This window comes from Jatropha curcas, chromosome 3 (genome assembly GCF_041381405.1).
Source record: "Jatropha curcas cultivar XTBG-Jc1 chromosome 3, XTBG_Jcur_1.0, whole genome shotgun sequence".
Taxonomy (NCBI): Eukaryota; Viridiplantae; Streptophyta; class Magnoliopsida; order Malpighiales; family Euphorbiaceae; genus Jatropha; species Jatropha curcas.
The window spans coordinates 28,877,099-28,900,921 of record NC_143153.1 but is presented as its reverse complement, the minus strand read 5'-3'; the positions used below and the strand labels follow the sequence as shown (position 1 = coordinate 28,900,921).

General features: G+C 29.6%; 1 protein-coding gene, 1 long non-coding RNA gene and 1 pseudogene across 3 annotated transcripts; 1 reads left to right on the top strand and 2 right to left on the bottom strand.

Moving 5' to 3' along the window:
• The first annotated feature begins 420 nt into the window (after positions 1-420).
• On the top strand, positions 421-4,750 carry LOC105631035 (L-type lectin-domain containing receptor kinase IX.1 pseudogene; annotated as a pseudogene).
• A 445-nt stretch (positions 4,751-5,195) lies between these two features.
• Positions 5,196-6,765, bottom strand: LOC149497870 (peroxidase 27-like). 2 transcript variants are annotated; one of them, XM_089719646.1, is made up of 5 exons: positions 6,702-6,765; positions 6,496-6,653; positions 6,065-6,253; positions 5,791-5,956; positions 5,196-5,602 (listed from the first exon to the last, which is right to left on the bottom strand). In XM_089719646.1, exons 1-5 carry the CDS (start codon positions 6,763-6,765, stop codon positions 5,196-5,198), a joined length of 984 nt encoding a protein of 327 aa, XP_089575772.1. The 2 variants fall into 2 exon arrangements, with proteins under 2 accessions (XP_089575772.1, XP_089575771.1); XM_089719645.1 differs by having other exon boundaries at positions 6,496-6,765.
• A 6,514-nt stretch (positions 6,766-13,279) lies between these two features.
• Positions 13,280-15,672, bottom strand: LOC149497869 (uncharacterized). Its single transcript, XR_016320176.1, has 3 exons — positions 15,074-15,672; positions 14,271-14,356; positions 13,280-13,465 (listed from the first exon to the last, which is right to left on the bottom strand). It is a non-coding gene; the product is annotated as an uncharacterized LOC149497869 (long non-coding RNA).
• Positions 15,673-23,823: the final 8,151 nt, after the last annotated feature.

Below are 23,823 nucleotides of genomic sequence, written 5' to 3'. Positions count from 1 at the left end.
GTGTATAATCCTTCCTCTCTAAGTTAATTCCTTAGTATTTTTTTTGTGGTAGAATTAATTCTTTATATTTTTACATATGTCGTGTGTTTTGATTTCGACACTTCTCTCTATCTTGTGTTCTAGCTATCTAAGGTTGTGTAATGGACAAAAATCTAGGAATCAAATTCAGCTTTTTATCAATAAAATGTAAATTAATATAAATACAAATTTTGCTTTTAATTATAATTAAAAAGAAACAAAAGTTGATATGCTCAATTTAGGGCCCACATAGGGAGCAGATCAATAAAAAATATTTTATTTTTTGGAGATAAAGGTATTTCAGATCATTTACAGGAAAAAAAAAAGAGTAAAGTAGAAATTTTTTTTTTTTTAAACTTCAATTATAATAACTGGGCCATCAACTGCCTTGTTACACTTGATTACACATTATCCCGATATATAGTTGTAAATAAAAAAATTATTTCTAGGATATGAAAATATAAAATTTCAGGCAATTATATGCTCCTTTCCAAATCAATTTTCCTTCTCTGGATATGGAAGCTACTTTCTACCTCTCTTTTCTTCTCCTCCGCCTTCATCTCCTTCCTCCCTCCACTGGTTCAATATCATTTCATAAAACGCGATTCGAACCAAGCGACACCTACGAAGGTAGCGCGACTTCTTTTGTAGGGGTCATCGACCTTAACGATGACTCGTACCAATGTCAAGTTGGTCGAGCAACTTATGGGATTCCCAAACAAAAAAGCTCTCCGATTTCACTGCCTATTTCTCTTCTACAGTAGACATTCAACGTCGTCCTATTTTTGGTGCTGGTTTTACTTTCTTTATCGCTCCGGTCTATTTTCATGTTCCGATGAACTCCGCCGGAGGTTTTATTGGACTTTATAATATCACAACGCACAAATCCTCAACTCCAAACCAAATTCTTCATATTGAATTTTACTCGCAACCGGACCTCGAATGGGATCCTCCCGTTGAGCATATCGGAATTAATATAAATTCCCTCTCTTCAGTTACATATGCTCCTTGGAATGCGACTTTACACAGTTCAGATACCGCTGATGTATGGATTGGTAGGATTAATTCAAAATAATATTATGAAAAATCTATTAAGATTTCAATTTTATTTAGTGCAGATTTTCTGTATAGAATTTGATATTTTTGTTATTAGGATTAATAATTTTTAAGAGTATTTTTAGGTCTTATTTAATTCACTTGTAAGTCTATAAATATGCACATTTTTTTGTTAATTGAACGAAGTGCTAAACATTGTTAATCACCTTGTGCATTTCTATTCTTCCTTCCCAAAAAATTTCAACATGGATTTCTTATAATGGAAGCACAAAAAATCTTACTGTTTCTTGGAAATATAGAATTACTGCAAATTCTCAAGAAAGTAACAGTCTTTCTTACATTGTTGATCTCAGAGAGTTTCTTCCTCAATGGGTCAAAATTGGGTGTTCAGCTGCGACAAAAGATTTCTTTGAACGACACGCAGTTTATTCATGGGATTTCAGTTCAAGTTTGGAGGCAGATGAAAAAAAATCCAAAAAATGCTAAAAGGTTAGGACTTGTACTGTTTATAGCAGGACCAATTGCTATTCTTTTACTAGGTGTGATGCCTATAGTAACAGGTGTTTGGTGCAGAATAAAGTTAATGAAAGGGAAGAAAAAGAAAATAAACTTAACTTCAATCGATAAAGATATTGAAAAGGGGACAGGTCCACAGAGATTTTCTTATAATGATCTTGTTTTAGCTACGAAAAACTTCTCCAGCGAGTCCATGTTAATTCCAGAAATGCAGTAATTTTTGGTAGTGATGCTTAGTTAATTAACGTAAAAATACACAAAATGTATAATAAATTAAGGTAACACTTCTTTTTTTTTAAGGAATTAAGATAAGGTGAAACATAACTTAAGAAAAAAATAGTTTTTATGGTCAAGAGATGTTACATCAATTGTAAAAAATGAAACATTCTATTATATCGTCTCTAATTTTTATGTCTTCATTAACACTTTTGCCCTCTTATTTTTTAAAAATAATTGTAAAGTCCCTAATTTTTGCTTCTATTTTACGCTCGGATTCTTCTATCCAAAAACAAATCATTTTAAGCAGGTTAATTATGACATAGTTTAGGAATCTAAATGCATTTTATCCTACTTTGATTATATTTAAAAAGATCATTTTTTTTTTCTTTTCAATTGATAGTAAATAACTCACTTTTTAAATGAGATGATCTGACAATGAAATGAAAGCAAAAACTCTAATTGTATAATTATTTCTTGAAAGTATAGGAATGAAAATGTTCTTATGATTAATTTTGATTGCCATTTTTGCAGAGAAAGTACCTCTTTGGGATTCAAAAATGAACCAACTCACTGATTTCACTACCGATTTCTCTTTTTACATCGATATTCAAGGCCGTAACCAGTATGGTTCTAGTCTTGCTTTCTTTCTTGCTCCCGTTGGATCTCACATCCCACTAAATTCTGTTGGTGGTTTTTTTGGCCTATATAACTTCACAAACAGCGATTCAGCTGAAAATCAAATGGTTCATATTGAATTTGATTCTTACTTTAATCGCGAATGGGACCCAAATTTTCTTCATGTGGGTATTAATAATAATTCAATTCATTCTTCCGTGTTTACTCATTGGAATGCTAGTTTTCACAATGGTGATCCTGCTAATATGTCTGTTGCTTATAACTCAAAATCCAAGAATTTAAGCATTTCTTGGAAATATCGAAATCTTCAATTCCTTCAGAAAACACAAGCCTTTTGCTTATTATTGATCTCATGATGATTCTTCCTGAATGGGTCATTATTGGGTTTTCTGCTAATACTAGCAATCGCATAGAACAACATGTTGTTCAATCATGGAAGTTCGATTAGAATTTGGAGATACATGAAGAAAAAGAAATAAATCCTTCAAAATTACGGCTTGTAGAAGGTTTAGCAGTTTCAGGAACTATTCTGTTAACTGCTACCGCTACATTTGTTATTTTCAGCATAAGGAAGTGGAAGATAAAGAGTTCAAAAGGGAAAATGAGTTTGAAATCAATTAACATTGAACTTGAAAATGAAACCGGACTGAGAAGTTTTTCTTACAAGGATCTTGTTAAAGCTACAAGTAACTTCTCAAATAAGAAGAAGTTAGGTCAGGCAGGATTTGGTGCTGTTTACAAAGGATATTTAAGTCACTTAGGCAGAACTGTTGCTATGAAGAAAATTTCAAGTAGTTCATAAGATGGAAAACGAGTATATGTCTGAGGTAAAAATTATTAGCCAATTGAAACATAGAAATCTTGTGCAACTTATTGGATGGTGTCATGACAAAGGCAAATCGGAATGATTGTTTCAGAGATATGGCAATAAGACTGCTTTAAAGGAGGATTACTAGCTTCTTGAACTTTTTTTAGGGTCATCGCTCCCTGAGTTCAAGAGTCTACACTCTCGCGTCATACGGCTCTGCCTCGAAATCAGGACCTCCCCTTTTCTTTGACCAACGGTCCTCGAACCAATCTTTCCTCTGAGGAGGCTCTTTCCTTCTTTCCCGTCAAGATGTGCCCTTGAATTTGAATCAAGCCTCGAAGCATGCGGTGGGAACATAACTTAGGAACTCTCTCGTAGATGATTTTCTGCCATTTTCCTCCTGCACCCGTTCCTAATCAGATCCAATTTGGCTTTTTCTTTAAGTGAAGGAAGACTTGGTGGCCTAGTCTTACGATTCCGAGCAAAAGACCTAAATCAGCATGACTTTTAGGCAGGAGTAGCAGAAGGGACCAAGATTCCTTACAACTCGCACCAATAGTAGCACTGAACGGCCGGAGATTGATTTAAAAGGCAGCCCAGCCGCCCCTCCCTTAGTGGTGGGCACCGGGGCCAGAAATCAATGTATAAAGGAACGCTTTGCTTGAAAAAAGAATGATGAAGGGCGGGTCAGAAAGGATGACACATTTGTTATCTCCAGTTTGAAACTAAGGGTCTGGAGACTGACAAACTCGCCTGCAAGCAAATAGAGTAGAGAGCTTACCCTTTCTTTTTATTGGAGTTGCGAGCTTGTTGTAGTCGGTCCTAAAGGCTAAAGGGATAACCTTTCTTGTTTATGAGATCATGCCTAATCGGAGTCTTGATGCTCACGTCTTCGAGAAGAAATTTCCTTTAACTTGGACCGCAAGATACAAAATTGCTCTAGGTTTAGCTTCAGCTTTGCTCTACATCCATGGAGAAATTGATGGAGGGAAATGTGTGTTACACCGCAATATTAAACTAAATAACATAATGGTAGACTCGAGTTTTAATGTTAGACTTGGTGACTTTGGATTAGCTAAATACATGGAGCGAGAATTGGGGTTACAGACAACAAAAGTGGTATATAGCTCCAGAGTATATAAGTACAGGTAGGGAGAGTAAAGAGTCTGATGTTTATAGTTTTGGGTTTATTGTATTAGAGATTGTGACCGGAAGAAAAATGAGTCGACTTGTTGAGCATAATAATGAAATGATGACATCGGTGGACTGGCCTAGGGATCTTTACGGAATTGCGAATTTAAGAACGGGAGTTGATGAGATACTTGAGATGGATTTTGATGACAAACAAATGGATTGTTTGATGGTTATTAGATTGTGTTGTGCTCATTCTGATAAAAAGATTAGGTCTCCTATAAAGCAAGTAATTCGCATGCTAATTTTGAAGTTGATTTACCTAATCTTGAAACAGGAAATTCAACAAATCCTGTTAACGTTTGAAAAGGAGAAAATTCAGCAATGGCAGTTAATGTTCCAGAAGGAGAAAATTCAGCTGGGGATTCTTCTAGCTCTGCACAAATTCACAAAATTTATTGTCATATTCAAGTTTTGGAGGTCGTTAAACAAGCAATTATTGTTTAATTGAGAAAATTCTTCAGAGGATACAATTTACTCCTACTCATTCAGCCGCATTGATGAAATACTGTAATATTTAATTTTTAAGAAATAAAAATCAAAAAAATTGAACCAAATTTTTATTGATAAAAATTGTCTCTTCATACAGTAAATAACAAAAATATTATTCAATTCCAAAATCATGCTTTCACCACTCTAAAACACCAAAATTACACATTATATTTAGCAACAACTTGTTGCAAATGGGAAAATCAATAAAAATGAAAAATGAAAATCACCAATGTAAAAATCTCCTTGAAAAAAGAACCCATTAATTAACAAGAGCACACTGTTTCCTGATTTCACCTCGGCTGCCAGTAAGAACTCCAATGCGCCCCAGTTTGACCATTGAACTACCAAAATCTTGTTTAAAAGTGGTTCCATTTGGGGAAGATTGACGCAAAACATAAGTTCTCGTTTGAATATCATTCAGAAGAGCCGCATCAGATTGGAAGATCCCTCTTCTTGTATTTACTACGTTGTAATAATCACTGTCGAATGTTCTGGAGCTTCCAGGATCCATTTCAACAACTGTGGTGCTGTCTCCAGGCTTACATTTCGTCTTTAACTCAGCTGCATATGTTGCGTTCAACGAAGGGTCAGTGTCGCCTCTACCACTAAAATTGTACAATCGATCTGAGATTACAAAGCATTGTCCAATTCCAATAGTGTGCGCTCCTGCACCAAAAATAACAATTTAAGTTTAAAAATGTCGAGGATCTATTGGCCCGTCGACCATGGTTAAGTTTCTACATAAATTAAATTTTTCTTGGATCAAATTAATAAGATAAAAATTCTTATTGATGATTAAAAAATGCTTGATAATTTAGGTTTTTCTTTCTTTGGCAAACATAAAATTATATTACCTGATAAAACCACTAGGTCCTCTACACTTAGCCCTTTTGCAGCAAAATTTTTCTTCAGTTGAGTTATATTGGCAAAAGGAGATGGTAACTGTGCTGAAGCCTCCGAAGCATTAGACACACTTCCATCTCTACGTCCGGTAGGAACATCCCAAGATGGTCCTCCAATCTGACATATTAAAAAAAAAAAGTTTATGTAAATATCAATAGTTTATGAATTAGACATAAGCAAGTTCTGATGATTTTCTGAATAAGAAAAAGTTGATATTGATTATACCATTTGAACAGAATCTCGAGCTGCCAAAGCCAAAATATCAGCACAAGAAACAACACCAGTACAGTTGTTTTCTATTTCAGATTTTATAGCATCAATTACATTAAAGCCTCTTAAAGTTTGGTTTGGGATCGCATCTTTCTCAGCTTGGTTTGTACTCGTAGAATTTAATAGCACAGAGCCATCACATCCCTGCAAAATAGAATTTATTGATACTAGTTGTGACAAAATAATATTTTGTGGTAACAAACTTTTTGTCATAATAAATTAGTTTAAATGACAAATTAACTTGCCGTAATAAATTGTTATATTACAACAAAACAGGATTTTGTCACAAGACACTTATCGAGACAAACTTATTGTAACGAACTCAGTAACAAACTAAATTTATAACGACGATTAAGGACGTACGTTGCTGCATATTAAGGACTTACCCTAACGAAACAATCATGAAAATGCATCCTTAGTAAAGGAGCAGCAAGAGTTGGATCACTGGAAATAAACTTTTGAACGACATTGTGGACAATAAGCTCTGCATTAGGGCATGTCTGCTTATAGAACCCTAGTTGTAATCCTTTGGAATTAGTTAGGTCTAAACCTAACCCAATATTTAAGTTTAACAATTGAGAATTAGTTGAGCTTAAGAAAAGAAAGAAGAGAATTAGTTGAGGAAAGAGAAGTGAAAGAAGCTTTTGGATCGCCATTGTCTAAGCTGCTTGAAGAAGTGTTTTCTAGGCCTGAAGCATATTGGACAAATTAAGAACGGTATTTATAGTTAAGCTAAATATATATATTAGAGAACAATTTTTCAATTAGTTGACTCTTAAGGTCAAAATAATTAGAAAGTTGACTAATGGCCTCTCTTAGCAAAATACATGCATGCCACTCATAGCTCAAAACAAAATAATAATAGTAATAATCTAATTAAATACTTGAGTTCAAAAGACTTATAGCTTATTAAGTATTTTAAACTTCATTTCAGGTCATATTATAAATAGTTGGATTGGAAAGTCAATTAAGTTACATTTACTCTGATTTCAATTTAAATTTGATATTTGATCATCTTGATGAAAATTGATGGATTTTTAACTAGTCAGTGTTACAATTTAACCAGAAAAATTATTCAAGATAGAAGATGAAGGGTAAGACTACTATTTAGAGATGAAAAATTTTATATACATACACAAATAGTTATCTTTTATTAGATTTAAACTATTTAAATATAGGCCATTAAATCTAAAAATATATGTTAACTTGCTACTTATAAAACTAGTAATTCCTTACTCATGTATTATTAATTATATTTATCATTATAATAAAAAACTTGTTTTGTCAATCTAAAAATGTCAGAGAATTACAACAACAAAAATATCAAATATTTTTTCATAAATAATGAAAATAAAAATTTATTAAATTTAAAAAAGTTATTGAACTATATTTACCTTCTAAAATAAAATAAAATAAAATATTTTCTTCTAAAATGAAATAAAAAAATATATTTTCCTTATAAGATCATTATGTAAATAATATTTTAAATTTGTTATGTTAATGCTAATCATAATATAATTCATGGTCCAATTCTTATACACTCTTCCATTATTAGTTATAATGTACTAATAACTCAACTTTTTTTTTACTAAAATTATCTTATAATTTATACAATTCTAATTGTTTAATTTGAATTTTATTTGTGATCTACAAAAAACGATTCAAAACTTAATTTTTTGAATTTATCTATTATAAGCTTGACTTTATAGAAAAACAAGTTTATGATCTATTAGATTTCAAAACAATAATAAGATTAATTGAATACATAATAATAATTGCATTATTCCAATACAAAATTAAAATATAATGGTTGATGATCGAATTTATAACACTCACTTTAATTTTTAATTAAAAATTTAATACTTGTTCTTTTTAAAATTTTATTGTAAAATTCATAAAAGCCATAACTAATTGCTTTAAAAATATAACTTCAAAATGGATTTTTCATATCAGAGTTAATTATAAATTATATAACCCATATCTATAAATTTTTTTAATATGTATTAAGATTGTTTAAAGATTTTTATAAAATTAATTATCTTAAAACGTTATTTCTTGTGTTTAAAATAATTTCAAGTACCTTACCATTTATATTAAAATTCTATTTTAATTATCCACATTCACATGCAATCAATAGAAATATCTCATATTAATGTCGTGTTATGCAAAAAAAAAAAAAATGATCTTTGAAAAGTTCACTGCATTTTAGGGTGGAAAATGATTTTCTAAAAGTTAAAAAAAATTAGAAAAAGAAAAAAATAGAAAATCTCATGACCTGCCTAGCAAGTTAGCCTGTCTAAATGGCATGCAAAGAGAGTATTTATACAATTTTTGAATTTTATATTATAGTAAAAGCCCAAGTTGAAAAATATACCAATAACAATAGAACAAAATGATTTTCCCCTAATAAATTCCATGTGGGAGGGATTTAGTAGCTTGGAATTTTTTTTTTTTTTTTGTCACTCCTCGGTTCTTTTTATACAGGCACAACTAATTTTTCATCAAAATTTAAAAAGTAGTGTAACTAACTTTTTTTTGTTATTTTTTTCTTAATTTACCCCTAATATATCATTTATTTCTCCTCTAATATCAATGCATGTCTTAAATTATGTTTCAATCTTCAATGAGATTTTAAATGTTTTGTTGAAATGAATAGAATACAAACAGTTAAAAAAATGAAGTTTATGCTCTAACGTGCAGGAGTAATTCATTTTTTGTCCTTTATTTGGGAAAGTTATGTGAGAATATGAAAATTTATGTTCATTTAACCTTTCAACTACTTTTAATTATTGAAAATATACTTTAAATATTGCATGATTTTTAAATTTTCTGCGAAGTCCGTAAAAATTCCTTTCAATGTAGCCAACTTGAAAATTCTATGGTCTTTTTCTATTCAAACTTCATTTTAATCAATGCACATATAGCCTATATGAGCACTTTTTTTTTTTTTTTTACAATGGAAATTGATGTAAAAAATCTATTCACCAAAATTTATTCACATTAAGTGTTCATCTATACTTTTGTCTGCCACTATCTTAAAAATCTCTCGAACTAAAAGCTTTACAAATGATTAAAATAAAGGGAAGATAGACATTTCATATTGGAATGTTCTCAAAATTACTAAATTAGGTAAAATTTTCTATACAAAAGAACATCCAAAATGAAAATTTTTCCTATATAAAAAGAACAGTGAAAAGAGGGAGTATTTTTCTTCTTTTTATCACCAACTAATAAGCACTCATAAAAAGAGATAATAATAAACTTCATTTTTAATATCACATCAATAGCTGTTGAACTTGGGATGTCAACATGCTATATCAATGGAGAAGAAGCAACACAGGGAAGAACATGATTAGCACCAATTCCTAATTAGCAATTGCTTTATTTCTTATATAATTTTATTAAAATAATTTTTAGTGGACTAATATATTGGCTTTTATTTTTTCCTTTTTCCCTGAAGTTAGGACTCAACTCAAAACTTGTAGATATAATAATTGCATTTCATTATTAATATTTTCTTTTTTCAAACAAGCCAAGTTGTGATTAGGGATGGTAATGGGTATGGTTGGGATCATGTAGTGCAATATCCATACCCAAATTCAATTCTATTCTCAATCCTCATATGCTATGTAATATCTTATCGGGTACGAAATATTTTATCAATCTCTAAAGTCAAAGGGTTTAGGTATTTCTATGGATACCCATTATCCGTTGATATCCATTTATCCATTTATTCATTTTTTAAAAGTTAAATTATATTGAACGAAAAAATTAAATAATTGTCCAAATGATTTATATAATACATAAAAAATATGAAAATAAATTAATACATAAATAAATATCTGAACAATGGTAAATTAAAATTTTAATTCTAAAGTTGTTTTTTTTATTATACGAATATTCCAAATCACTATTACCATTATGATTTTTCTCCATTATTTGAACTGAAATTAAATATTAAAAATTAAATTTTGAATTTCAAAATCTAAAATTTTAAAAATTCGATCAATTCAAATTAATATATGAAAACTTTAGTGAACTGATTTTGCACTATTCTACATTAAATTATAATTTTTATAGATAATCTACTACAAGTAATATTTGAGATCCATCAAGAACTCCGCAATCAACTAGAGATGCACTATCTCCATCTTCATTATTTATAAAACGACTTTGATTGTTATCAAGAAATAGAATCAGACGATCACGAGGTAACTCTTGTTGTGCACCGATCTCTCGCTTAAGATCGGCAACCGTGGCATCATTGCCCAGTTGAACGTAAAAGAGGCTTCCTGTCAATATCTCCACCGCCACCTTCATTCTAAATCCAAAAGTTTTAATATTTTGTTTCCATTCTCAATCTGATTTGGTGAGAGAGATGAAGGGAAAGAAAGGAATAGAGAGATCTTTGCAATGACCGATTATTACTATCGAAAGGTGTTCACGTTTGCTGCATTGTCGCTAGTTAGTTTGCTACATGCATATATTATGACTTGCGTGTATAAATACAAATATACATACAAGACAAACTTGTGCAATTATTATTTATTTTAGGACAAAAATCATAATGTTTATATTGGGAATTTAGGATATTCACATCCAATCAATATAATTAATTTTCTACCATAAGAAGTAACTCGTATGATACGGTATATTTAAAAATAATAGAAAAATTCACTCCATGACAAACGTTTGTGGAAAGAAATAATAATAAACCTAAAACGATATTAATCTCATACAGTCATAAATGAAAAAAAAAAAAATTGTATAAATAGTCCTATTTAAAGCCCACAGTGATATATAACCAAAGTTTTAATTATGCACAATAAGACATAATCCAGCGGTAAATGCATTTCGACTTAATAGTAGATCTAGGTTCAAATTTCCCTTTTCCTAATATTCAAAAAAAAAAAAAAATTCTTAATTACAATCTAATATGGCCAATATTTTCCTTTTTCTTTTTCTTTTTTTTTTTTTTTTTTTTTTTGAGAAGGCAATATTTTCCCATATGAACTTCTACCATCTGACTTTTTGACATCACGAAATGGCTTCTTTCACATTCTTTTAGTTTTTTGGGCTTCCAATTGATTGTCCGGCAAATACTTGAAATAAATTGAGCGATGGTTGACTTCCGTCCAAAATACCACTTTTAATTATAAACTCACCAAAAAATTCGTTTTTAAATTATAATCAAACTAACCATGAATCTCTAAGTTATTCCGTTAACATTTTAGTCTTTCTCTTATGACTTCTATTAACATTTTAATCTCTCTATTTTGGACAGAAAGATTAGAGTCATAATTTAAAAACCTTATACTTAATTTTTTAAAATAAAAATCATCATGTGTTAATTTGATTATAATCTATGCTACGTGTAAGCATGGAAATAATTAGGGTAAAATTGAATTTTCAATAGTGTCTTTAATAAAATTTGAAAATCCTAAAATAATTTTAATCATAACTAATTATATTTTATTAGTTAATTGAATATAATTTGTTAAATTCATTTTTTAAATAAATATATATTGATAATTAAATATTTTATATTTTATATTTTTTAAATTTATTTTTAATAAATATATTTGATAATAAGACATTTGAAACTTTTTATATTTTATTTTTTAAATATTTGATTCTGTTTTTATTATAATTTAAATTATATTATTTAGGAGAGAGATAAAAAAAGAAAAAAGGAAACATTGGATTCACAAAAAACACTCGTACTAAGTTTATGTATTAACAAAAATATCATAAAGATTTTAATTTTATTAGTTTTAAAATAATAATAATTTAATTTTGATCGGTTATTTAATTTTCTATTTAAAACTAAATTCTACTGGATAAACTAAAAAATTATATTACATTAGGCATATAGTAAATATGGTAAGAATATAATATCTTTAAGGATTTTAATTTTATTTATTAAACAAATAAAGATAGTTTAATTTTAATTGGTTATATTAATTTTCTATTTAAATTTAAATTATATTGGACAAATAAATAAATTATATTACATACTATGTAATGTATATACAAAATATGGAAAGAATAAAATATTTTTAAGATTATAATTTTATTGATAATTTAATTTTGATTGGTTATATTAAATTCTTATTTAAACCTAAATTCTATTAGATAATTAAGAAATTATATTGTAAAGATATCATATCTTTAAGGATTTTAATTTTGTTGGTTGAACAAATAAAGGTGATTTAATTTTGAATGATTATATTAATTTCTTAGTTGAATTTAAATTCTATGAAATAAATTAAGAAATTATATTATACATTATATAAGGTATATTAAATATGGCAAAAATACAATATATTTAAGGATTTTAATTTTATTGGTTGAATAAATAAAGATAATTTAATTTTGATTGGTTATATTAATTTTCTATTTAAATCTAAATTTTATTGGATAAAATAAAAATTATATTATTTACTAAATAAAGTATATATTAAATATTTTAAGAATATAATATTTTTAAAAATTTTAATTTTATTGTTTGAATAAATAAAGATAATTTAATTTGATTAATTATATTATTTTTTTATTTAAATTTAAATTCTATTAAATAAAATAAAAAATTATATTATATACTAAATAAGGTATATATTAAACATGAAAAGAATACGAGAATCAATTTGATAAAATAAGAAATTATATACATTCTATGAAATAAATTAAGAAATTATATTATACATTATATAAGGTATATTAAATATGGCAAAAATACAATATATTTAAGGATTTTAATTTTATTGATTGAATAAATAAACATAATTTAATTTTGATTGGTTATATTAATTTTCTATTTAAATCTAAATTTTATTGGATAAAATAAAAATTATATTATTTATTAAATAAAGTATATATTAAATATTTTAAGAATATAATATTTTTAAGAATTTTAATTTTATTGGTTGAATAAATAAAGATAATTTAATTTGATTAATTATATTATTTTTTATTTAAATTTAAATTCTATTAAATAAAATAAAAAATTATATTATATACTAAATGTCACGACCCATTTCCGTGGGCCAGACCGGCACTAGGACCTGGATGGGCTTAAGGCCCCCGAAGCCCGTAGTAAGCCTAAATTATTTAAAACTCATATGCTATTCGTAATTGTGGATTCAGGCCCAACAATTTATTTCACAAATATATCCAAATAATAAATGTCTATACTTTATTTATTCATTTACAACTCAGTTGGAATACAATTGCGGAACTCTACTCCATAATTCACTATTCTTTGCATTTACATATTTAATACAATGATTATTACTCCTATCGATCCATATCTCGTTCATTCAATTAGACTCCACGATTCTTCTTTCCATCTATTACCTGGGGAGGGTTGGAGGGGGGTGAGTATTAAACTCAGTGAGTAGAATTAGATAACCCTCTCACCCCACACAATCATAAAAATGCTAAAATAATTTTATGTGGTCACCCGTTAAATTATGTGATCATGCAGTTTGGCACACAAATGGCAATACAACAGCAATCACAAATATTATCACCTTCATATAATCACATCACATGGAAATTAGTCAGTGGAGTCACCGAAACCCGATGAGCCGTCCTCCCACATGGCCCATCCTCTCACATGTGCACCAGGGAGCCAATCCCCCATTCTGGCCGACCGGTTTAATCCTCACACAACCAGTCCTCTCATTATTTTTCCAGTCTCTCTCTCTTTTTTTCTTTTTTTTATCAACAGGAGGCAACCCGGTCGTCTCCATCAAATCTAGATCATCAGGCGCTCACAACAGGAGGCCACCCTGCGGGCTGCGATCAAATCTAGATTATCAGGTGCGCCCAATAAAGAAGCCAACCTGTGGTTTTCCATATCATACAGATCAGAACAGTAGGTGTACACGGGGGCGCCGATCTCCCATTTACCCGGCTAACAGAAATCAGAATCAAGATCCATATAACAGTAACAGTCTCACAAACCCATGGTGACCCACTTCATCCCAATTCCACACAAACAAGGCACAACAATATCACATCACAGATAATCAAGCAATTTTTAATATCAACAAATAGTGCAGCACGATATGGCAATTCAACAAAATAATGCATGATAACATTTAGCCGTAAATGCATGAATGCAGGCGGATGATACTAGTTATCTAACACTACTCACAGTTCTTTATTGTCCTCTAAAAGGACTGCCTTTCTAGCCACATGCTTCCAGCCTTTGTCCTCGCATTTTTGAATTTTTATAATCCTCTAAAATAAACAAGAAAATTCTAAGTAAGAATTCTAATTCAAAAAAAATTATATTTCACATTCGTTTATTAGTTTTGGTTTCCAGTTATATATATATGGTTTTCTAATTTATATATTTATTCTAATTTATCAACTTTAAATAAAAGGTTAAGTAATATTTTATAATAATACTAATAAGAATACTAATATTAATAATAATAATATTATTAATAAGAATAATATGATTGATAATATAATCTTACTAACGATAATAATTTTATTCGTACTATCTATTAAAGTCCTAAAAATAATCTAATTTCTACCGAAATTTCGGCAACATCTCCCCTAACAATTGGACTATCCACCTGTTAAAATATCAACAATTTATTAAACCACACAGCCCATCCATCGGGCAATCAATCAAATCAAATTTCTCACCCTCCTTCAATCTCAGCATCACCGCACAATCAAAATTATAATTTACAATAACATTATATCTAAACTACCTTAATCCACACTTAAATTCTATTAATATATCATTATCAAGGTTCCTTAATTAAATCAATACTAATATTATAAATCAATTAACTACTCACAATTAATAAATTAAATTAACTAAATTAATTAACTTCAAATAATAAAATTAATTTAATTAACTAATATTACTAAAATTAAATTAACTAACCAAGATTACTAAAATTAAATTAATTAACCACAATTAATAAAATAAATTCATACCCAAACAAAATATTATTGCCGGAGTTTGCTTGATCGGTGACGAAACCAAATCGACTGGGCTTCAACCAATCTCAATGGAACGAAATGAAAGAGCATTCACTGGATCGACCAAAACTGGTAGCAGCACTCACCGGAGTCGCGCGCAGGAGCTGCGTGAAGCGGCGGCGACTGGCGGTGGCAGAGAGAGCGAGAGAGGAGGCGCGATGGAGGTGGAGCTCGTGGTGGTGCTGCCCTTGCTCGATCGAAGGCAGAAGAGAACCAGTGTAGCGGCGCGATCTGACAGAGGAGCTGGCGGAGAGACTGCGGCGTCGAGCTGCAGCGAGGTGGCGCGCGAGGAGGTCCGATCGGGCTGGAGGTGGGCGCGACTCTGCTGCCCTGTCTCGCCAAGGACGCAGACGCAGTGAAGGGAAAAGAAAGAAAAGAAGAAGAAAAGAGAAGAAGAAGAAGAAGAAGAAGAAGAGAGGAGGAGGTGGCGCGGTGGCTGTGTCGGTGGAGTGGAGGTGCAGCGCTGGTGAGGGTGTGAGGGGGTGAGGTTTGCGTTGGAGAATAAAAAAAACAAGAGATTTTTCTAGATGGTTTGGGTCGAACCGGTTCGATTCGGCCCAAATCTTTGGTTTTCAATTGGTTTTCGGCTTTTTCAATCGGTTTCTCACAGTATTCGTATTAAAATATTTAAATAAATTTACAGGCTGTCGGTTCATTAAATTTAATTGGAAAATATTTTGAAAATAAAAATTCGGGTTGTTTCACTAAATAAGGTATATATTAAATATGAAAAGAATACGAGAATTCAATTTCATAAAATAAGAAATTATATAATATATTAAATATGATATATTAAATTATATTAGATATTAAATAAAGTATATTAAATATGGTATGTTAAATAAAAAATTTTACATGCAATTTACTATAAAAGTGGAATAATAGATATGGCTCAAAACCAAGTGTAATATGAACCTCAAGCTGTTTGCAACAGAATCACCAAGAAAACTAAAAGAAGAGCTAAAGTTTTGTCTCCATTGCCTGAAGCTGAGGGTGAACCAATGCCTCAACTTGTCAAATCACAGGTCTCAACCTACCAACCTTTTATTTATTTTTCAATTAATCATTTAATTCCCTTTTTCGAAAACATTATTTAAGAAATCTCTCTATTTTACGTGTCTTATAGTCTATTAGTTTATCTAATTTGGATACTAACTATGTTTTAAAGTCGGTCTTAAATTTTAATATGGTATCTGAATCCATTCTCTTTTTGATTTAATATATTATATATCAAAATCTAATGCATTACTGAAAAAGTATTGTTTATCCTAATATTAGTTAAAGGGGTTACATTTTCTTTTTTTAATGCTATTTCCAGGTTAGTGAATCAACAACTGTGGAGCTCAACGTCAACATGCACTGTGAGGCCTGTGCTGAGCAACTTAAAAGAAAGATACTCAAAATGAGAGGTAATATTATATAATATAAAATTAGAATTACCAACTCAACATTAGAATTACCAACTCAACAAGTTGATTGTGAGTGACCAACTGAAAGAAAGGTGACATAGGAATGCAATTTTCTTGGGTGGGTGAATGGTTCCCACCCAGATATTGTCCCCACCTACCTGCTGATGGTGGGCCATGCTTGATGTAATACATGGTAGTTAGATAGAGACATCACTGGATCTCTCTGATCTAGCTCTTCCATAAATAGAGAACTTGACTATGGAGAATTCATATTCTGAAGGGTCTTTCTTACCCTAATGAAAAGGAAAATCAAAGAGCAAAACTACTACGAAGTTGACAAAAAAAAAAAAAAAAATCAACTTTCCAATGTCACTTTTCAAATCTAATGTGCAATGCCTATAATAGTGGTATGTTAAAAAATTTTCCTTTGAAACTCACTGACACCGTGTAATTAAAAGTGGATTTAATAAATTAAGACTACGTGGTTTTGATGCCAAAAGTTATTAAAAATACTATATATATATATATATATATGTATATATATATATATATATATATATATATATATATTATTAATTGTAGACCATTCAACTCCACATACTTCTAGCGATTTTGAATAATATTAAGAATAAATATTAATTATTGTGAAGACTATAATTATAATATCGTAAATCAATTGATATGTTTACTTAGTTAATAAAAATATTAAATTTATTTTTACATAATTAAAATTTTTAATTACACCAAGTTAATAATAATGTTAATAATTCTGCATCCATAGTGAATAATGAATGGCCATCAGATTTTATTGTTTAAAACTTAGCCATTTGATGCTAGAATATAGGAGATATCAACTATCCACTGTATAGGTAAAAAATTCCTACTTAGTTTAAAAACAAAAATAATTGCTTAATGTACTATTAAATATTTATTTATTAATCCAAAATCAATTTCATCAACTTTATTTTTTGAAAGCCTACTTTAATTTGTATAGAAAAAAAAATTCAAATCACATATATTATGCTATATAAATTTTTATAAATGTATGTCATTAAACATTTTTGTTAAATGTTTATTCCCCTGATGAATATATTATTATTAATTGGTTAATTTTCATTTTTTAAATATTTATATTAATATTTCATTATTAGCTACTAGCTTTTGTAAAAGCAATTGTTTCACTTTATTAAATTTAATATTTTAATTTACACATCATTTACTTTATCTCATTTTAGTTATTTTTTCTAAATTCTCCTTTACTTGATTTATAATATTGCAATATATATTTAAGAACTACCGGATTTGATTTAATTCTTTTCTTGCTACAAGAACGTGGTTAAAATTATTAAAATAAATAAAACTTATTGTAATTGCACTCTATTTTTAACTTTTGGATAAATATATCTTAAAATGAAACTTAGAGATTAATTATATCTCATAATTAAAATTTAAAAAAGAGAATGCAATTGCAACTAATACAGATTGAAAGGGTAGAGGTAAACTGAGTAGTGGGTTAGAACCTGCTGAAGTAGAAAATATGATATAAGCTTATTTGGATTTGAGCCAACCAATATTAAAAGTTTAATACTAACAAATTAGTGAATTAGCTTGCAATCTTTATATACTCTTTGTAAATTTGTTATTTAATCGATGTAGAATTTTTAAGAGCAGTAACATGTGAAATTCATGGTAATTTTATATTCTAAAATGATTGATACATCATGTGGTTGAAATAGAGCGAAATTTCATCATGTGCAAAGTTCACAGTATTTTACTATTTTTACTTGACAAAGATTTAATCTTCATATCTGAAATGAATTTGGTTATTTATTCCTCAATTTTGTAATATTAATTACACCAAAAGTATCAAAATGTTATTTAATTAATAAGGTTTCAATTCACATATATAAACTAATTTTTTGTTATATTTAATTATTTCCTTGATTTGAAATAAACTAATTACATAGAAAATCACTTGATCAAAATTAAATCCATATGTGAAGCAAATTTCGGTTATATTTGATTTTTTCTCGATTTTGCCACAAGTTAATTACATCAAAAGTATCGGCCTTTATTTTTTATAGGAACAATAAAAGAAATTATAGGGAAAATATTTTTTTCGTCCATAAGGTTTTGCATAATTAATCAACTCGTCCTCGTGTTTTTGACTATTAATTATTTAGTCCCTGTGGTTTGATTTTGTCACATTGAACAGTCCTTTCGTCCAAATTTAACTGCTTTTGCCGTTAAATCGATGTAAAAACAAAGAGAGAGGAGAGAGATATATTCTTAAATGCGATATTGTACCCTTAATGAGATCAATCAAAAGGAGATATTTTGAAATAGATTATATCTAATTTCCTTCCACTTCTGAACTTTCTCTACAAAATCAAAGGCTAGGGTTTTTTCTCCTTCACAAAACCCTTTATCATGTCTTCATCATGCGACAGCAACAACTCATTTGAGGGGAGGTTTGTCAATTTGTATTGTAAGTATGGGAAAATAGCGAGGATAAGGATCTTTAAACAAAAATCGTCTCTACTATTATTGTGTCGATAATGTCTGTGGATCATTTCTGGGCTGGTGTAAGCAAGTTGACGTTGATTCTAGCCAAACCAAATGTAACACCCGCAGCCCAGCTCCAAGAGACCCGACGGCGGATGCCACATTAGGTGCCGGAGACACCGTCCTAGCATAACATATAAATCATAAAATCAGATTATGAATTAGAAGTGATTAAGTATTGACAGGTTTAGCGAGTAATTTTTTTCAATTTGTTTTTGAAATATATATATATAACTTATGAAAACAATTTAGGAAAAATCCTATAACAAAACTGCAAGAGTTTCCCATTAAAAACCGAGCTCGCCAAACATGTGAATACAAAACACTCCCAATTTTAAACTGTAAACCCCCAGCAAACTCCAGTAATCATCATAGCAACACAACAACACTTCTATACCTTCATAACTATAGAAACCCTCAATAGCATTTTAATGATCATCAATTAAATGCATTCATTATATATATATATATATATATATATATATATATATATATATATATATTATCAAGTCCTTATATTCTTAATCATACCAACTATCTTAAACATATTTTATATCCAAACATTAAATAAAATCTCATGCTTATCTCCAAATATATACACCAAACTAATTTATCATTACATGCTTAAGTTATAATTCAAATAACATAATATCCGAAAATGTAATAATTATACATGCCATGATTTTTAAGTACATCAAACTAATTCTACGACTACTAAAATAGTCGCTTCTGGTCTGAAACTACTCTTCTGATCTTCAAGTAGCAACCACGGACTTCAACCTGCGCGTGATAAAAATCAACGCGCTGAGTATAAAATTCAGTGGTGCTCATAAATGACAAACTTACCAATGTTGCACTGGCAACACACTTAAAATATAAATTTTCATCAAAAGAACATACATTTACATTTATAGCAAAAGAAATATCAAATAAACTTATAATTAATAACATAAATAATTTAATTCTTCCAAATCACAAATTCATTATTTGGACATTTATTATACCAATACACATACTATTTATTTTAAAACCATGTATCGAAATATCATGCCTTGAAAATTAATTTGAGAACATAATCATTTATTTCCAAACTAAGGTTTATTGAAATAATATAATCTTATTCATTTAAGTGCCTTAAAAATATTTTCCAAGGGCTCGCATACACTTAGGAGAAAGAGAAGCAGATAGGTTTTCATAACTTATTCATAATGGCCTTAGGTCGCCAACCTTTTCATAACATATAGAGCGCGTCCGCTCTAACATAAGACACCCACGTGCCTAACATATGATCATAGCTTCGTATCATAATGGCATCAAATGCCGAGCATGCTCATCATACATAATAAAATCAAATCTCGCATCAAATTCACATTAAGTATATTAGAGCCCAAAATCCTTGTTTTAATTCTTAATTCATAATACTTCTCATAAAACTTGTCTTATTCTTTAGTCTTCTTAAATTCATAATGTAAGCTTACTTTAGAACATAAGTAACTCATGAAAATTAACATAGAAAATTTCTTATCATATGAAATCATACATGTAAGCTTACTTTTGAACTTAAGTGACTCATGAAAACTTCATACTTAAACATAATTACTTAATATAGGAAATTTTTTATAAATTCCTTTTCTTTTAAAACGTTCTTGAAGTCATAATGAAATTTATCATAAGAAACTTCTTATCATATAAAATCATACTTTCCTTATTCAAAATTCAAAGCACATACATCTTAAATACCCATTTTTTTTTAAAACTCTAAACATATGAAAGTTATCAAAATAATCATACTTATGTCATAGATATATAGATAGCACACCATACAAAAAATAATAATTAAGTAACCCTTACCACCGTAGAGTGGATTGGCCTCTTAATGAAAACCAAGGGGAGGAATTTCCTTCTCCAACCAAGCATACTAACATAACTCTTATGCACCAAGGTATCCATTTCTATCCTCATCATGCATTATCTAAACTAATTCTACACTTTATCCCAAAATTTCCAACAATTTTTCCCATTTATGTCCATTTAAACATATCCACAATAACACTTTTCAAACTTATATCTTATTTTTGTCAAATAAATCCTCAAACATACAAATACTCAAGAGAACCTCATCACACATGATTCATACATACATTGATCCATATAAACCCATGATTCAAGGCATAGGAAATTTCCAGCATTAATATAACCTTGACCTTTGCAGGGTTTTTAAGACATAACTTGAGTTATAGGTCTCCAAATGGAACGAAATCAGATTTATTAGAAAGATAAGACAAAATTATACAAATGTTATGAAGGGATCACAGCCCAAATCAATCTGCAAGCTAGCAAACAAAAGCTAGGAACACAGACCAATAGTCCAGACCTGATTCAGCAGAACCAAGCCTAATGTTTATTGAATTATTCCTTAACCAAAAACTCAAATTAATTCAATCCAAAACCAGAGAAGTCTCAAGACACAGGGAAACAACTCTCATGAAGAACTCAGAACATAAACTTGCCATTATAGTGGTCAAAATGGGCAATCAATTCAGTGATGCATGTGGCCCGTCATAACACAGTCAGCTTGGGTGTTTCAGCCATAAGTTGAGCTATATATCTCCAAATTGGACACAAGAGGATGGGTTGGAAAGATAAGAGAGAGAACTACAACTTTTATGAAGGACTCAGACACAAATGGAAACTAGAAAGGATCAAAAAATGGTCCTTAATCTCACTCAATAACCCATTTTTCCCAAATTCAGCTTACTTTAACCATGAAAGGAACATGAACAACAAAGATACAAGGTAGAAATGTCTACCACAACATAAATACTCATCACATATCACCCAAGAGCATGTAATTGCAATCAAAATTCAACAATTCAATCATTTCATACAAAATCCCAAAATATCCACATAAGAGCATAAAGGCACAAAATCAAAAATTTGAGTAAGGTAAGTGTGTTTATGAACACTAACCTTAAAAATAAGCTTTAACAAGCTTAAATTAAAACTTTCTAAGCTCTCACTTTGCCTTTACTCCATGGTAGAAGTTTCTCCAACCTTTGGCTCAAGTAGAGAATCTCCAAATTTCTTGAAATAATTCACCAAAAATCACTTCCCAAGCTTTAATCTCTAGGATTAATAACTTAAATCAAGTTGGTTGGGGTGAATTTAATGTGTTTATGTGGGTCCCGAATATATATGGCACAACCCAAGAGGGAGGGTGAATTGGGTTTTCTAAATACTGAAATAAATTTTAGAAATTCTAAACAGAAATTAGAATTCTAAGCACAGCGAAAAACACACAGAACTTTGTGAGAATAGAATATGAATTAGAATATCCTCACAATGTTTTAATTTCAAATATAGAAAGTCTGTGCGAAGTGCAGCTATTGATTAGAACAGCTTCACACTGACTTGTACAGTATCAGAACTTCTTTATGAAGGAAAGTTATCGAACTTAGAACTTCCTCATAAAGTTTGCAAAACCATATAAAGCTATGTGAAAGATAGTTATTAAAATTCAGAACTTCTTCACAGAGCCTTAATCAAATATTAGAGAACTTTATGATGGAAAGTTGTCGAGATTAGAACATCCTCATAAAGTTTAGAAAATAAAATAGAAACCCTAACAGTGAATAATATTGGGAATAGAACAACAGTCAGAACATTGTATATTCACTTTATTAGAATACCAGAGTTCCAATGTTCAGAATAGATAAGACTTATTGCCGTTTTTAGAACATTTGAATTATTAACAATTTTTAGCGCTTCTAAAAAAAAATTAAACAAGAGTGTAACAGAGATAGTAACAAGCAAACTTCAAAACTAAAGAGATCAACACGGAGAATTATAGTGGTTCGGCACTAACTCGCCTACATCCACTCCCCAAGACGCATCTTGAGATCCTCAACTAAGTTATCTCTTTTAAAGGGTAAGAGACAAACCAACAGTACAAGGCAATGGATCAAAAACCTAGATCTACCCTTTTATCCCACTAGATTTTCCAAAGGTTCTAGTTAACCTCAACCCTTTCTATTTTTGGTAGAGTACAGAAAACTCGATTCAAGACATTACTATCCCACACATGGAGAAGGTCGCTTGATAACCTCTATCTCAATAGCTTCTAACCTAAGCTATTACACCCAAAAGTTTAATAAGAAAAGGGCCTGTCTACTATAGAATACAGATTCTAAATAGACAGAAAGAAACGCACATATAAGCACAGGAAAAACAGTTTATCAGATTAGAAGATCGATTAGAACACAGAACTGTTTTTCAAAATGTATCTGTAAAAATTCTTTTCTTCTTTAAATATGAAAACGTTAAGTATAGAGATGAAAAGAAAATGGGGGTAGAGTAAGTTTTGAGAGAAAAGGATTCGTTCAATGAGAGAGAGAGTGTTCTTAAAACAATTACTCTTACTTCACCAAATGTTTAAGGCGTGAATGTTCCTTTATATAGGAAACTAAGAAGCTGTCACCTTTTGGAAAGAGATCAGAATATCTTCTTTCCTTATTTTAGAAGATGTGAAAATCTTTGTTACCAAAAATTGTTTTATCCCTTTTTGGTAAGAGAATAAAACCCGATTTTCACTTTCCTTTAGAAAAGATTTTCAACAGCATTTATTTTGGAGAAAAATTATTTTGCGGAAAGATGCACTTACCAAAACCGAAAGAGATTTTCCTTTTATTTTTAAGGTAAGAGAATAACTTTAAAATACTAAAGATCTTTCAA